We start from the raw sequence: 17,189 nt of genomic DNA, 5'->3' as shown, positions 1-17,189 counted from the left end.
AAACTAATCAGAGAAAATTCTTTCACTCAATGCACAATTAAACTCTGGAATTTGTTGCCAGGGGATGTGGTTTGTGCAGTTAGTGTAGCTGGGTTTAAAAAAGGTTTGGATAAGTTCTTGGAGGAGAAGTCCATTACCTGTTATTAATCAAGTTGACTTAGAAAATAGCCACTGCTACTACTAGCATCAGTAGCATGGGATATACTTAGTTTTTGGGTACTTGCGAGGTATTTGTAGCTTGGATTGGCCACTGTTGGAAACAGGATGCTGGGCTTGATGGACCCTTGGTCTGACCCAGAATGCCATTTCTTATGTTCTTCTGTTAGAAGTGAGATCCCAGTTGGACTGGTGGTTACACTTGGATCATCTTAGGAAGGGAATTTCCCTGACAAGTCTTGAGTGGTTGGTACTCACAACAGATGCGAGCCTCCAGGGCTGGGGGGCTCACTGTCAGGAATTGGTGGTGCAAGGATGCTGGAATACAGTAGAGCAGCAGTGGAACATCAACATACTAGAGGCATGAGTGGCTAGGTTAGCATGCCTGTAGTTCACCAGGCGGTTAGAGGATCGGGCGGTCCGGATAATGTCTGACAATGCAACAATGGTGGCTTACATCAATCAGTAAGGTAGAACCAAGAATCTGAGAAGATATGTGCACTCATGGTGTGGGTGGATCAGCATTTCCTAAGGGTATCCACCTCTCATTGCTGGAAAGGACAATATCGGAATCTATTTCCTCAGCAGGAGAAATTTGGACCCAGGAGAATGGGAGCTAGTGGACGAGGCCTTTCAGCTCCTGGTGAACTGCTAGGGCCTACCAGATCTAGACCTGTTGGTGACCTTCAACTCAAAGGTTCCACGCTTCTTCAGTTGCAGGCAGGACCCAAAATCGACGACATCAACGCTCTTGTTCAGGATTGGCCAGGCAGCAACCTTCAGTATATATTGTCTCCCTGGCTTCTGATAGGCAGGCTGGTCCAGAAGATTGTAAGTCAAACCAACACCGTCCTTTTTACTGGCTCCGGATTGGGCTCTAAGGCTGTAGTATACAGATCTCCAGAGACTTCTGGTGGGTAGTTCCTTCAGGCTACCGTCTCAGATGGATCTGTTAAGTCAGGGGCCCATTCTGCACGAGGATTCTGTTTTATGGTTTGGCCATTGAAAGGGCTCTGTTATTGAAGTGGGTTTTTTTGCCTGTGGTAATTTCCACTTTTCTTCAGGCCCAGAAATTATCTACTTCTCTAGCCTATGTTAGAGTTTGGAAGGTCTTTGAGGCTTGGTGTTCTGAGCGAGGTACTCAACCGCTCAAGGTGGATATTCCTTTGATTTTGGAATTTTTACAAGATAGGGTTTGGCCCTTAACACCTTGAAGGTTCAAGTTGCAGCCCTTGTTATAGGGGGGAGAGTCAATGGAGGGCCTTTGTTTTGCTATCCAAAATTGTCCTTGCAGGAAGTTAAGCATGTTCCCCCCCCCCCTGTGTAGCTTCTGGTGCCTCTGTGGGACCTATGCCCAACATTTTGATCACTGCATTCTCTTTCCTTGCAGTTGCTTACCTTGGATAATTTTCCTGGTAGCAATCTGTTCAGTATGTCGTGTCTCTGAGCTGCAGGCTCTTTTCTGCCATGAGCCTTTTTTCCGTATGACTCCAGGTATGGTTCAACTTCGGACTGTGCCCTCCTTTTTGCCCAAAGTAATTTTGGAGTTTCAATTAAATCAGTTTCATTTCTGTCTTATGTCCAAGGCAGGCAAAGAAATGGACTGAGTACCGCCTTTTGTGTTCCTTGGACGTCAAGCATTTTTTACTGCAGAACTTGGAAATCTCGAAGGCTGTTCAGAAGGCTGATCAGTTTGCGCTCCAATGTGGAGGTAAGCAGGGAGCACCGGTGACATGGGTAACGATTGCCCGCTGAGTTAAGGAAGTCATTACAGCAGCCTATGTGACTGCTGGGGTTGCCTTACTGAAACAGATTAGACTGCATTCCACGAGGGCTTAGGCAGTATCATGGGAGGAACATCATTTGTCGCCTGTTAAAATTTGCCAAGTGGCGACATGGTCGTCTTTGCACACCTTTTCCAAGCATTTCTGCTTGGATGTTAGGGCTAGGGAGGACGCTGCGTTTTTACAGACTGTTTTGACTGGACTGCTGGCAGCCTCCTGCGCTTTTCGATATTAGCTTTGGTACATCCCACTCTTTGGGATTGACCTACCTGAACGATGAGGAAGGAGAAATTACTACTTTCCTTATAATTTCCTTTCCTCTAGTAAAGGCAGGTCAATCCCAGATCTGCCCTTGGCTGCTGATGTTTAAATTTGTGGTTAGCTTTCTTCGGGCAAGTTGTTTCTGCTCTTCATTGAAAACTGGTAAGTGGTTTCTCTAACCTTTAGTTTGCTGGATATGTTCCTTCTTTTGGCTGAGCTCAGTGTTCCTGTTGGTTGAAAAACATGAATGGTTGGCTGTTGATAAATAATATTCAGGTATAATCAGTTTTGTCCATAGTTTGACCTTTTCAGAGAACACTGGTGGTCTGATGTTTGGGCAGGACTATATAGCTGTGATGTCAGCTTTTGCTCCATCTCCATCTGCTGCAGAGGTGCATAACCCATTCATTGGTATTAACCTGCCTTTACTTGAGGAAAGGAAATTATCAGGCAAGTAGTAAATTCTCTCTTTATTATAGTTAAAGGTACATAAAACTGATTTCTACCTCAATTTTTTTTTGGTTCAAGATAAAAAAGATGAAAAGCGAAGGCATTCAAGGTCAAGGTCACGATCGAGGAGGAGGAGAACACCTTCGTCTTCCAGGCACAGGTGAGACATGTTAATGTGAAAACTAGAAAGTGAATTGAGCACTTGAATATTTTGCTGTCTGAGAAGGGGGAAATAGATCAGGATAAGCCTCCTTAGCATCCTGTACCAATATTCTGAAACAATGGTCAATAAATAAGTTTTGTGATAACTTTTTATTGGACTAACTCTACATCTATGGCATTAGTCCAGTAAAAAAAAAAAAAGAGGCATTATCTACTATTTGTTTGTTTTGTTACTTCTACATATTCAAGTGGACTAATGTGCAACGGCAATGCCATTGTACCATTATTCAGAATCTAAAGATTGTTGTCAATCTCTGATAAGAAATTTATGCGATGTCCCTTATCAGTGCTTTATGCATCCCTACCAGGATTGGAGGCAGAGAACAAAACTTTGAGGCACTGCTACATAATCAAGAGTGTGCCACCTGCAGTCCCTCAGTAATTCTCTGTCTCCAGCATATGGTAGAGGTGCAAATCTGCAGTCTGGAGTTTAAAAAAAAAAAAAAAAGAGAGAATTTATAGGAGGTTTCGGCACCCCAAAGTGTTAGGTTCCTTTGTGGACCATTCAGCAGGGTGAGCTGGGGGTTGGAGATCCCTGTTCTGATTCAGCCCTTGTCTTCGGGGGAGGGAGGGTGAAAGCCAGGGTTCCCTGGCATCCTCGCTCCCTTTGGGTCCCTGGCACTCTCGGTGCTCGGCCTCCTTCGGAAGCAGGGAAGTATTTTAATTTTCTTCCCTTCCCTGGCCCTGTTTGTGAGTGGTTGTATGTTTTTTTTGGGGGGGGGGGGGGAAAAAGAGCTGTTTCCAGGCAGAAGAGGAGCAGGGCTGAGGCAGTTGAGTGGCTGTATTTCTCTGCCGGTAGGCAGGTAAGGGTGCAGGGCGGGGCCAAATTCATTCCTCCGTCGGGCCAAGGGGCTGTTTTCAGCACTGGACAGCACCTTTTTTCTCCTTGCGTCAGCAGGGGCTATTTTTAGGCCGATCACGCCGGTGTGCCGCCTCCTGTGCAGGACAGCAAAGTTTGTCACAGCTGCGGTTCAAAACAGTCTCCTTGATTCAAATGCATTTTGCAGGGAATGTGTCTCTGGAGGGGTTGGGACTTCCGGGGGGGGAGAGGAACACAAGGTTGGCTGGGCTGGTTATGGAGGCCCCGGGGGGATCAGAAGAGCCAGCGGCCATTTTGTTTGCCCGTGCTGGGAGTCAGGCTGCTGTGGCAGAGCCTCGGAACTCCCCTCCCACGCTGTTTCCAGCGGATCAGGACCTTGCTGGTAGCAGGGGAAGGGTAGATGCACAGGGGGACACGGATCCACGCCCTTCTTCGGATCCGGAAGCTTTTTCCGCCAATTTTGTCCTGCTGCTCCATAAGGTCTATTTGGCCAGAAAGGGAGCAAGGACCCAAGAGGCTTTTGCCCCGGAAGTCCTGGATGGCTAAGAAGCCTAGGGATCAGGGGTATGCAGAGTCCAGAAGGATCCTGTGTGCCTTGGGTCTCAGTTGGGCTGCGATAGAAGACGACTGTTCAGAGGAGATGGATGATCCGGATCAGATGCAGGGAGGGCTGGTGGATATGGACACGGACCCCGTTAGCACCTTAGTGGATCCTATGCAGGATCAGGATCCTGTTAGTGCATTGGGGGATCCAATACAGGATCTGGACGAGGTTCATATCGCAGACACTGATGACCCTCGGGTGGTTCAGCTGTTCTGTAGAGATGAGCTGGGCCTGCTAACTCCCCAGGTGCTGGAGGAGCTGGGGATTAAGGTCACAGGAGAATTCGGATAATGGAAGGGTAAACCCGGTCCTAGAGGGATTACGGGAACCCCCTAAGGCTTTTCCATTGCTGAAGGTGAAGAAGCTGGTGGATCGGGAGTGGGAATCTCCTGAAGCGGGCTTGAAGGTAGGTGGCCATGGTTATGGCTAAGTTATATCCCTTGCCGGAACAGACTGCGTTGTGGAAGATTTCCAAGGTGGATGCGGCGGTGTCCACGGTTACTAAGAAGACGACCATCCTGGTGGCAGGTTCAGCTGCATTGAAGGATGTCCAGGATCGGAAACTGTAAATTTTACGTAAAAGGTTGTTTGAGGTGTCAGCATTGAGTCTGCGTGTGTCGGTGTGTGGAGTTTTGATGCAGAGAAGCCTGCTTGTGCTGGGTGCACAAGGTGCACAATAAGCGGATGGCTGAGGCGGCTCAAACAACCCACTTGGAAGCAGGAGTGGCCTGTCTAGCGGATGCCCTGTGTGACATGATCCAGACCTCTGCCAGGAGCATGGTCTCTGCAGTGGCAGTGTGGAGACTCCTGTGGCTGCGAAATTGGTCAGCAGATGTGTGGTCTAAAGCCCAGCTGTCTAACCTCCCCTTCATGGGCAAGCTGCTGTTTGGGGAGGATCTGGAGCAGCTCATGAAGCAGTTGGGGGAGTCGAAAGGTAATAAGTTGCCTGAGGACAGGAAGACCCCCAAGAAGTCTTTTCCTCTGCAAGCTCGCTTCCGAGAGATGAGGAGGTTTTGTGCTGGCAGGAGCCCTGGGCCGGCAGCCATCCTTTCGAGCCTAACGCAGACCTCTGAGAGACAGTGGATTCCAGGAAGTGGGAGGAAATGAAGGTGGCTGGTCCACTCCTCTCCAGTGGCTATCAAAGGGAGACTGTCCATCTTTTACGAAGAGTGGACCAGGATCACCTGGACCAGTGGGTCCTGGAAGTGGTAAGAGACCGGCTACGTCTTAGAATTTTCTCGTACATTCAGGGATGCCTTTGTAATCTTCTGCTGCATCTCTCGGTCCAAGCGAGAGGCAGTGCAGGATACTTTGCAATGGCTACAGCTCCTGCATGCCATTGTTCCAGTGCCCCCTAAGGAGAGGGGACAGTGTCGGTACGCCTTGTACTTCATAGTGCCCAAAAAGGAGGGGACTTTTCGGCCCATTCTCGATTTGCAGAAGGTCAATGCTGCTCTCCAGGTGCCGCGGTTTTGAATGGAGAAGTTGCGTACAGTGATAGTGGCAGTGGGCAAAGGGGAGTTTCTGGCATTGTTGGACTTGTTGGAAACTTATCTCTATTGTCCCCATTTGGATCGAACACCAGAGGTTCCTGAGGCTCATGGTCCTGGGGGAGCATTTCCAATTTCAAGCCCTTCCCTTTGGGTTGGCAACAGTAACGCATGCGTTCACGATGGTGATAGTGGTGCTCAGGAAGGAAGGTATCCTAGTGCACCCATACCTGGATGATTGGTTAGTACGGGCTAAGTTGAAGTGTTGTCGCTCAGTCCAGTGGGTCCTGCAGCTCCTGGATTCATTGGGCTGGGTGATGAATCTGGCAAACAGCCATTTAAAGCTGACCTAGTCATTGGAATATCTGGGGGCACGCTTCGATACCTGGATGGGGAAGGTGTTTCAGACTACAGAGAGGGTAGTCAAGTTGCAGAGTCAGGTTCTTCAGCTACTGCATTTGGCAGTTCCTAGGGTCTGGGATTATTTGCAGGTTCTGTGTTCCATGGCTTCCTTGCTGGAGTTAGTTCCATGGCCTGTTGCTTACATGCGCCCACTGCAGAGGGCTCTGTTATTCCGTTAAAATCCGCTTAAGGAGGAATTTCAGCTTCCTTTGCTGTTGCTGGAGGATACCAAGTCCAGTCTCTTGTGGTGGCTGTCTCCACCCAATCTCGAGAAAGGGATGGATCTGGAAGTGCCCGACTGGGTGGTGATAATCACAGATGCCAGCCTCTCTGGTTGGGGTGACGATGTGTCAAGGAAAATCAGCCCAGGGGCAGTGGTCATCAGAGGAGGTGACCTGGTCCTTCAGTCAGCTGGAAACCAGAGCAGTGCACAAAGCCTTACTAGCGTTTCTCCCACTCATTCAAGATAAGGCGGTGCGAGTGTTCTCGAACAATGCGATGACATTGGTGTATATCAACTGGCAGGGCAGAATGAAGAATCGTATAGTAGCGCTGGAAGCACAAGAACTATTTGGGTGAAGAAATATCTGGCAAGAATAGCTGCTTCCCATGTAGCCGGAGTGGACAACGTGCAGGCGGACTTTCTCAGCAGAAAGCAGGGGAGTGGGAGTTGGCAGAGGCCTTATCCTTGATTCAGGCCAGGTTGGGCAGATCAGAGGTGGAGCTCATGGCGACTTCAGGAAATGTGACGACAGATTGATTTTTCAGTTGCAGAAAGGAGGTCAGATCAGATGGAGTCTGTGCTCTCGTTCAACCGTGGTCGACACACCTGCTTGTACGTGTTTCCACCGTGGCCTCTCGTAGGTCGAGTGTTGCAGTGCATCGAGCCTCATCTGGGCGGGGTGATTCTGGTGGCATCTGAGTGGCTGCGTCAGCCATGATTTGCGGACCTTCGTCATCTAACGGTGGACGGTCCCATTCGCTTGGCCCATCTGTAAGGTCTATTGCGGTAGGGGCCCATATTTTCCGACCGGGAGGATCAAGTCTGTCTAGCGACTTGGCTTTTGAGAGGTGGTGGCTTCGCTTGAAGGGTTATTCTGAGCCTGTGATTGCGACTTTGCTTCAGGCAAGGAGGCCTTCCATTTCGTTGGCTTATAGAAACATAGAAACATAGAAATGACGGCAGAAGAAGACCGAATGGCCCATCCAGTCTGCCCAGCAAGCCTCACACATTTTTTCTCTCATTCTTATCTGTTACTCTTAGCTCCTTGTTCTATTCCCCTTCCACCCCCACCATTAATGTAGAGAGCAGTGATGGAGCTGCATGCAAGTGAAATATCTAGCTTGATTAGTTAGGGGTAGTAGGGGCAGTAACCGCCGCGATAAGCAAGCTACACCCATGCTTATTTGTTTTACCTAGACTATGTTGTACAGCTCTTGTTGGTTTTTTTTTTTCTTCTCCCCTGCTGTAGAAGCAGAGAGCCATGCTGGATATGCATTGAAAGTGAAGTATCAGGCACATTTGGTTGGGGTAGTAACCGCCGTAACAAGCCAGCTACTCCTCGCTTTGTGATTGCGAATCCTTTTTTTTTCTTCACCCCTGTCGTTGAAGCTATGCAGGATATGCGTGAAGCATCAGTTTTTTGTTTTTGTTTTTGTTTTTGTTTTTTTTTTTCCCCCTGCAGTTGAAGCAGAGAGCTATGCTGGAAATGCGTGATGTATCAGTCTTTCTCCCATGCCGATGCAGCAGAGAACCATGCTGGATATGCATGGAAAGTGAAGTATCAGGCACATTTGGTTTGGGGTAGTAACTGCCGTAACAAGCCAGCTACTCCCCGCGTTTTGAGTGCGAACCCTTTTTCTTCTCCTTTGCCGTTGTAGCAGAGAGCTCTGCTGGATGTGTGAAGTATCAGTTATTCTTCTCCCCTGTCATTGAAGCAGAGAGCTATGCTGTATATGCATTGAAAGTGAAGTATCAGGCATATTTGGTTTGGGGTAGTAACCGCCGTAACAAGCCAGCTACTCCCCTCTTTGTGAGTGCAAATCCTTTTTTCCATTACCTCTTGCTGTTGAAGCTTAGAGCGATGTAGGAGTCACAGTAAGCATGTGTATGTTTATTTAATAAGGGTATTGTGTCAATAGCCATCATTCTGGCGAGTCACCCACTCTTCATTGGCGGCCTCTTGACTTTATGGATCCGCAGTGTTTATCCCACGCCCCTTTGAAGTCTTTCACAGTTCTGGTCTTCACCACTTCCTCCGGAAGGGCATTCCAGGCATCCACCACCCTCTCCGTGAAGAAATACTTCCTGACATTGGTTCTGAATCTTCCTCCCTGGAGCCTCAAATCGTGACCCCTGGTTCTGCTGATTATTTTCCTACGGAAGAGGTTTGTCGTTGTTTTTGGATCATTAAAACCTTTCAAGTATCTGAAAGTCTGTATCATATCACCTCTGCTCCTCCTCTCCTCCAGGGTGTACATATTTAGATTCTTCAATCTCTCCTCGTACGTCATCCTATGAAGATCCTCCACCTTCCTGGTCGCCCTTCTCTGTACCGCTTCCATCTTGTCTTTGTCTTTTTGTAGATACGGTCTCCAGAACTGAACACAGTACTCCAGGTGAGGCCTCACCAAGGACCTGTACAAGGGAATAATCACTTCCCTTTTCTTACTCGATATTCCTCTCTCTATGCAGCCCAGCATTCTTCTGGCTTTTGCTATCGCCTTGTCGCATTGTTTCGCTGTCTTCACATCATTAGACACTATCACCCCAAGGTCCCTCTCCTGCTCCGTGCACATCAGCCTTTCCCCCCCCCATCGAGTACAGTTCATTCGGATTTCCACTCCCCATATGCATGACTTTGCACTTCTTGGCATTGAATCTCAGCTGCCATATCTTCGACCACTCTTCCAGTTTCCTTAGATCCCGTCTCATTCTCTCCACTCCTTCCGGCGTGTCCACTCTGTTGCAGATCTTAGTGTCATCCGCAAAAAGACAAACCTTACCTTCTATCCCGTCTGCAATGTCGCTCACAAAGATATTGAACAGGACCGGTCCCAACACCGATCCTTGCGGCACACCACTTAAAACCGCTCTCTCTTCAGAGAAGGCTCCATTTACCATCACACATTGTTTTCTGTCCGTCAACCAATTTGCAACCCAGGTCACCACATCGGCACTCACTCCCAAGCTTCTCGTTTTATTCACCAGTCTCCTGTGCGGAACCGTATCAAAAGCTTTGCTGAAATCCAAGTAGATGACATCTAGTGCTCTTCCTTGATCCAATTCCTTGGTTACCCAGTCAAAAAAGTCAATCAAATTTGTCTGACAGGATCTTCCCCTGGTGAATCCATGCTGCCTCTGGTCCATCAATTCTCCAGACTGTAGATAGTTGACTATTCTCTCTTTCAGCAGTGACTCCATTACTTTTCCCACCACCGAAGTGAGGCTAACCGGTCTGTAGTTGCCTGCCTCTTCCCTGTTCCCACTCTTGTGAAGCGGGACCACCACCGCTCTTCTCCAATCACTCGGCACCACTCCCGTTTCTAGGGATCTATTGAACAGGTCACACAGCGGACCCGCCAGAACCTCTCTGAGTTCCCTCAATATCCTTGGATGAATCCCATCAGGCCCCATGGCTTTGTCCACTTTCAGGTTCTTTAGTTCTTCCCACACATTTTCTACTGTAAAAGGATTTTCATCTATTCCCCTTCCCTCCAGTTTCTTGTTGTTTAGAGATGGTCCTTCTCCAGGGTCTTCTTTAGTGAACACAGAGCTGAAGTATTCGTTTAATATTTCTGCCATTTCTTCGTCTCTCTCTACACATTGATCATTACCACCTTTCAATTTCACTATACCACTTTGGACCTTTCTCTTTTCGCTGATGTATCTGAAAAATGTTTTGTCACCATTTTTTATCTCCTTGGCAATCCTCTCTTCCGCTTGACTCTTTGCCAACTTGATTAATTTCTTTGTCTCCCTCAGTTGATACAAATATTCTTCTTTGTGCTCCTCCCTTTGGGATCCTTTATATTTCTTGAATGCTGTTCTTTTAGCTTTAATTTTGTCAGCCACCTCCATTGAGAACCAGATAGGTTTCAGTTTTCTTTTGCTTTTCTTTACATTTCTAACATATAGAGCAGTTGCCTTGGTGATTGCTCCTTTTAGATTGGTCCACTGCTGATCCACATCTCTCTTGTTCTCCCATCCTTTAAGTTCTTCCTCCAGGTAGTTCCCCATTTCCTCAAAGTCTGTGTTTTTGAACTGTAAAACTTCGAATATGGAGAGTGTTTGCAGAATAGAGTGCAGCCTTTGAATGTGGACATTCTGTAGATTCTGGCCTTTTTGCAAGGCAGCTTAGTTAAGGGTTTGGCCTATAATTCTCTTCGGTTCAGGTGGCAGCTTTAGGGTCCCTTCGAGGTAGGATTCAAGGAAGACCATTGGCGTCTCATCCGGATGTGATTTATTTCCTCAAGGGGGCAAAACATCTTTGACCTCTGGTCCGGAAGATTTGTCCAGCATGGAATCTGAATTTGGTTCTTCGGGTGCTGTGTGGTCCTCCCTTTGTACCGGTTAGAAGGGCTTCTTTAAAGGATTTAACCCTAGAAGCTGTTTTCCTGGTGGCTATCTGTTCAGCTAGAAGGATTTCTGAACTGCAAGCATTGCCGTGTAGGGACCCTTTCCTGTGTTTTTCGGAGGATGGGGTTTGTTTACATACGGTTCCTTCCTTTTTGCCTAAGGTGGTGTGGTCCTTTTACCTTAACCAGGTTGTCGAGCTACCGGCCTTTCCGAATTTGGCAGCTGATGCTCCAATGGCAAGGGAGCTTCACTTGATGTGCGTCAGATTCTTTTGTGATATCTTAAGGTGACAAATGCTTTTCAGAGATCTGATCATCTGTTTGTCTTGTTCAGTGGTGCAAGGAAGGGTAATAAGGCTTCCAAGGGCAATACATCTGTAAGGGGAGGTCAGTGCTGGAGGGGTTGAGAGCGCATTCCACTAGGGCGCAAGCAGCCTTGTGGGCGGAGTGTCAGTTACTTTCTCCGCAGGAGATTTGTCGAGTGGCGACGTGATCTTCTCTTCATACTTTTACCAGACATTACCGCTTGGATGTGTGTTGCGCCCATGTCTTTCGAATTCCCACCCAGAATAGAGGGGCTTGGGTACAACCCACTTATCTGGACTGATCTGGGGTACGAACAGGAAAAGGAAATTGGTTCTTAACCTGCTAAGTTTCGGTCCTGAAGTACCATAGATCAGTCCAGAGACCCATCCCCATATTTCAAAAGACTTCCTTTCTTCTGGATGTTGCTGAGCTGGTATGTGATATTCTCAGATTAATGAAAAGTGCCCATTGTTTGGTATATGCTTTGTGTTAAGGGGGCCTAGTTTTCAGAGGGCTCTAACTTTTTAAGTTTCTGTTCGCCCAGGTTTATTGGGGTTTGTTAGTGTATGTTTTGGCTTGGGTACAAGTCAATACTGAGGGACCGCAGATGGCATTCTCGGTTATGTAGCAGTGCCTCAAAGTTTTGTTCTCTGCCTCCATCTGCTGGTAGGGGATGCATAAATCTACTTGTCTGGACTGATCCATGCTTCTTCAGGAATGAAAATTAGCAGGTAAGTACCAATTTTCCTTTATTGGCCTTGGGCAAGAGGCTTGCCCTCTGAGCCACTGGGTGGAGCTAGTAAATCTAGATTTATACAATGGAAGGGAACAGAAACAACTCCTCCAAGGAGCCAACTTTGCCTCTAGACTTTAAGGGATTTCTGGGAAAACTTTCTGGTTCCCAGCAACTTGAGGGCTGCCAAGTTGTGCATATTGAGATGTTCTGAATTGCGTGTTTGCATACAGATGTGAAGTAAATGACCTGATTGTGAGTGAGTAGTCTGATATCAACCACATTTACTCTGACCTTGAACTGGACCTGTTTGCTAATGCCATGAAATAGACTTGCTTATGTATGCTTTGAAGTAAGATCCCTGACCTGTTATAACCCTTTGAAGTAAACTGGGCTTCAAACAGAGAAGTATCCCTAGCATCATACCCTAAGAGAACTTGCAATTTTTAGAAATCCTGTAGGGAAGGAACCCCTGTGCTTGGTATGATGGGTTATTATAAACATAAGGCCTATCTAGTCTGCCCATCCACACCAACTAATTCATCTTTTCAATCCCTACTGTTCCCTTAGAGATCTTCCCTGTGTTTGTTTATCCTATGCTTGTTTGATTTCAGATACTGTCCTTGCTTCCTCCACCTCCACTGGGAGACTGTTCCATGCATCCACTACCCTCTCTCTAAACAAATGTTTACGGAGTTTATTCCTGAGCCTAACCCTTTTCACCCTCATCCCATGACCCCTTCATTCTAGAGCCTCCTTTCCTTTGAAAGAGGCCTGTGCATGGAAACCGCTGAGATATTTAAATGTCTCTATTATATCTCCCCTATCTTGCCTTTCCTTTAGGGTGTACATGTTCAGGTTTTTGTTTATCCTCCTATGCTTTAGAACGAAGACAACTGACCATTTTAGTAGCCACACCTCTAGATGGACCCCAACCATTTTTTTTTTCTAGCATGTAGCCAGATGGACTCAGGACCAATGGGTTATATGCTCCCTGCTAGCAGATGGAGACGGACTCAGGTTTCAAAGCTGATGTTACCTTAGATATACCCATGCACTGACCTCAGCCCTTCAGTATTTCTCTGTCTCCTAGCAGACGTGGATGTGCTTTCCCTATCGGAATCGCCGTACTCTTTAGAAGAAGAAATTTTACCTTTAAATTGGAAAATGATTAAGCCCCGCTCTCCTGTGGTGATACCTATTGGTCCCTCCCGCAGTTGAGAATTACTGAGGCAATTTCTGAGATCTCGGAGGTGTGCCTTAGTCCGGTACCCGGTTCCTGCCATGGACTTTGCTGCTGAAACAGCTGAAAGGCAGCGGGTGCAGGAAGCAGAATGTGGCAGTGACAGCTAAAGTCCTCTCCCCCTGCAGCCAGAGACCATCTCTGTCCTCAGCCGGTAAGCACTGAACCCTGGTAAGTTTAAAAAAAAAAAAAAATTCCCATTCAGAGATGTTGGAGGGGTTTCGGTAAGACTTCCTCCAGTCTCCTTGCTCGGTACGCTGTACCAACGTCATTCCCAATCCATTGCTGTAAAAGGAAGTGGGCATCCAAACGGGTTGATCGGCCCCCCCCCCCCCCCCCCCCTCTCAGTGGGCTAGGCCCCACTTCAGGCTTGGTCGGCGCCCCCCGCGTAGTAGGCCGCGGTGGCGCCATCTTGCCTGCAGTTTTGTGTGCCTTATATTGCTGTCCACACAGTGTTGGTATGCGCGGTGCATGTCGCACGCAGTTGTATGCACACAACTTTGCGCACAGTCTACGCACACAATTAGGTGCAGAATTCCCGAGCACACGGGTTATGCGTGCGCCTCTCCGCAGCCCACTTAAGTGCCGAAATCTGTGCACACACAAAGCTGGCTAAATTTCCAACTGCTCTCTCTTATGGCTCCGGCAGCAAAGAAACATAAGCGCCATTCTTTCTGCGCTGCTTGTCATATTAAGACTACTCCGTCTGACCTAGATTCTTACTTATGTCAACACTGTGAGGAGGCCCAGGGAAAGTTGACCTCCCCAGACTTTACCAAGCCCGGTTCTTCCCATTCTGAGGATGGGTCAGCCACAACCTTAAATGGAAGCACCCCAGATCTGAATAATCCCGGGGCTGGGTCTTCAGTAGGGGTGGGAAATTCAGTGGCACCTGCTATAGTTCTTCCTGGGCTAGGTATGGACCCAGCGGCCTTCTCTTGAGTGGAATCTTTTCAAGGCCTTCAAGCTTTCATACAGGCGCAGTCTGCTTCACTTGCCGCTACCCAGACGGAACTACAGTCGGTAAGGCCTCCCTCTCTCAGCCCTAACTGCAGACCTCGAGATATGCCTCGCCTCACCAAGGGTGTTCCTGGCAGGGACTAGGACAGTATGGGCAAAGAAGGGGATCCAGATTCCTTGGAAGATGGAGAAATCCCTCCAGGTTTAGAACCATATCAGACCATGTTATGTATTTTCCATAGAGATGAATTGCCAGCCCTGGTTTCCTAGACTCGGAAGATGCTGGGAACTCCGGGGGTGGACTCCTTGACAGAACCTAAGAAGAGTCCCATTCTGGTGTCTCTACGGAAAGCCGCCTGCTATTTTCCGGTACCAGAAAGGGACGCTCCTGAAGCGAGTTTTAAAGGTGGTCAAGTAGTAGAAGCTCTATACCCACTGGATCCGGTGGTGAGAGAACACCTGCACTTCCCTAAAGTGGATGCACTGGTCTGTGCTGTTTGAAGTGAACAATTATCCCAGTGAAAGGAAGGAGCAACCTTAAAGGATGCGCATGATAGGCGGATGTTCATCCTTAAGCAAGCCTTTGATGCGACAGCAATAACCTTACAGATTGCTTCTTGCTGTGCCCTGATGGCTTGCTCATGCTTACTCCTCTCTAGAGAGGTGGATGATTCAGGGGCGTATTCCAGAGAAGCTATGGAGCCTGCTGCTGCCCTTTTAGCTGGCGCGGGCTCTGACCTAGTCCGTACCTTGGCCAGGAGTGGCCTCAGTGATAGCGGCCAGAAGACAGCTATAGCTGCGAAATTGGTCAGTAGACGCAACCTCTAAAACAAACCTCACAAAGATGCCTTTTAATGGATCACTCTTCGGAAGCGAATTGGAAAAGCTGGCCAGAAAGTGGGGTGAATCTCCAGTACCTCGACTACTGGAAGATAAGAGAAAGCAGTCACAGTGCCCCTCACCTATGCAGGGTTGATCCAGGGGCGCCCAACGCTTTCAGCCCTACAGAAACTTGACATTTCAGAGACCTCGGTCCTCGAGGAGGTCTCAGTCCTTTCAGAGCCGACAGCCCAAGAGAGGGGCAGGTTCGGGTTCAAGTTTGGCCCAAACTCCCCAATGAAGTTTTGCCGACCCATCCATGAAACGAGGAGATGGGGGTTGACTATTCCTCTTCTACCAGCGGTGGGTCGAGATCACGTTGGACAAATGGATACTGGATGTCATGCGAGAAGGATAGGTACTGGAGTTTCACAGCACTCCTCGGGACATGTTCATGATGTCTCCTTGCCATTCCCAGGACAAGAAGCAGGCAGTAGATTCTACCTTGATAAGGTTCCTCAAATTGAGGGCTATAATTCCAGTACCTGTGCCCCAGGAAAATACGGGTCATTATTTCATCTATTTCATCATACCCAAGAAGGGGAGGGTTCCTTTCACCCCCTCCTGGACATCGAGTGTCTACCGACACACATGGGTAATTCATTTCTGCATGGAAACTCTGCGCTCTGTAATAATGGCTGTACAACCAGGACAGTTCCTAACCTCCCTGGACCTCTCAGACGCCTATCTTCATATTCCAATCTGGCAAGAACATCAGTGTTTCCTACGGTTTGCAGTACTAGGCCGCCATTATCAGTTCCAGGCGCTGCCCTTTGGCTTGGCCATTGCCCCCAGAACATTTTCCAAGATTATGGTGGTCGTAGCGGCAGCACTGAGGAAAAAAGGAATCCTGATGCACCCGTACTTGGAAGACTGGTTGATCTGGGCGAAGTCATGGGAAGAGAGTCTCCGGGTGACCAGCAGGGTGGTGATCCTGCTTAAGGAGCTTGGTTGGGTCGTAAATATGGACAAAACATCCTCAAGCCCTTCCAGTCCTTGGAATATCTGGGAGTCCGGTTCGACACCAAACAAGGCAAGGTCTTCCTCCTGCCTTCACGGATAAAGAAGTTGATTTCCCAAGTGCGTCGATTGATGAACAGGACATGCCCCAAGGTGTGGAGCTATCTACAGGACAACCCTGGATGTAGTACCGTGGGCGAGGGCACACATGCAGCCATTTCAGCGCTCCCTGCTGTCACATTGGAACCCGCTGTCTCAAGACTATTTATTTGATTCGCCTCCATCTACTGATGGAAGTATGTTCTCTGCTCCAGTGGTGGCTTCATAATGCTCACCTGGGCATGGGTGTAAACCTGGCCCCGCTGAACTGGTTGGTCCTCATGACAGAAGTGAGCCTCTGGGGTTGGGGAGCTCACTGTCAGGAACTGATGGCCCAGGGACGTTGGACTAAGGAAGAAGCGCTCTGGAATATAAACTTCCTGGAAGCCCAGGCAGTCAGATTAGTGTGTCTACAGTTCAGCCACTTATTCCAGGGTCAGGCAGTCCACGTGATGTCTGACAATACAACAACGGTAGCCTACATCAACCGCCAGGGAGGAACCAAAAGCCAGCAAGTGTCTCTGGAGATAGATCTCCTTATGGGAATGGGCAGAATTGAAACTACAGATCTCTGCCTCCCTCATCGCAGGAAAAGACAACATCAGAGCAGACTTTCTAAGCAGGGAGAGTCTGGATCCAGGAGAATGGAGGTTGTCGGTCAGAGCCTTTCAGCTGCTGGTAGATTGCTGGGGCCTCCCGTCCATTGACCTGCTGGCCGCATCTCACGATGCAAAGGTGTCCCGATTCTTCAGTCGCAGAAGAAATAAGTGGTCCCTGGAGATCGATGCCCTTGATCTGACCTGGCCAGAAGAGGACTTACTATATGCCTTCCCTCCTTGGCCACTGCTGGGCAGGGTCATTTGTAGGATCGAGCACCACAGGGGATTAGTTCTTCTAGTGGCTCCGGATTGGCCCAGGTGCCGTGGTATGTGGACATGTGGAGACTCCCCTTTGCCTCCCACCACACAGGGACCTGCTCCAGCAAAGTTGGATCCTTCACGAGGATCCTACTCGATTTTGTCTTATGGTTAGGCCCTTGAGAGCGCTCTCCTCATGAAGCAGGGATATTCAGCAGCAGTATTTACCACCTTGCTCAGAGCGCGGAAGTTCTCGACGTCCTTGGCATATATGCGGGTCTGGAGAGTATTTGAGGCCTGGTGCGAGGAACGCAGTGTTGCTCCTCGGACAGCCAAAATCCCTCTGGTTCTGAAATTTTTACAGGATGGCTTGAATAAAGGATTG

At 48.4% G+C, this 17,189-nt stretch overlaps 1 protein-coding gene across 2 annotated transcripts in view; it reads left to right on the top strand.

Moving 5' to 3' along the window:
* SRSF11 (serine and arginine rich splicing factor 11) overlaps positions 1–17,189 on the top strand; it is a 147,824-nt gene that overhangs the window by 64,590 nt on the left and 66,045 nt on the right. For both annotated transcript variants that reach the window (XM_029618373.1, XM_029618374.1), the window contains exon 8: positions 2,730–2,811. In XM_029618373.1, coding sequence (XP_029474233.1) covers positions 2,730–2,811 — 82 coding nt within the window. The remainder of the gene's footprint in view (positions 1–2,729; positions 2,812–17,189) is intronic.

The sequence above is a fragment of the Rhinatrema bivittatum genome, chromosome 10 (assembly GCF_901001135.1).
Source record: "Rhinatrema bivittatum chromosome 10, aRhiBiv1.1, whole genome shotgun sequence".
Taxonomy (NCBI): domain Eukaryota; kingdom Metazoa; phylum Chordata; class Amphibia; order Gymnophiona; family Rhinatrematidae; genus Rhinatrema; species Rhinatrema bivittatum.
This window is presented reverse-complemented; position numbering and strand designations above follow the sequence as displayed.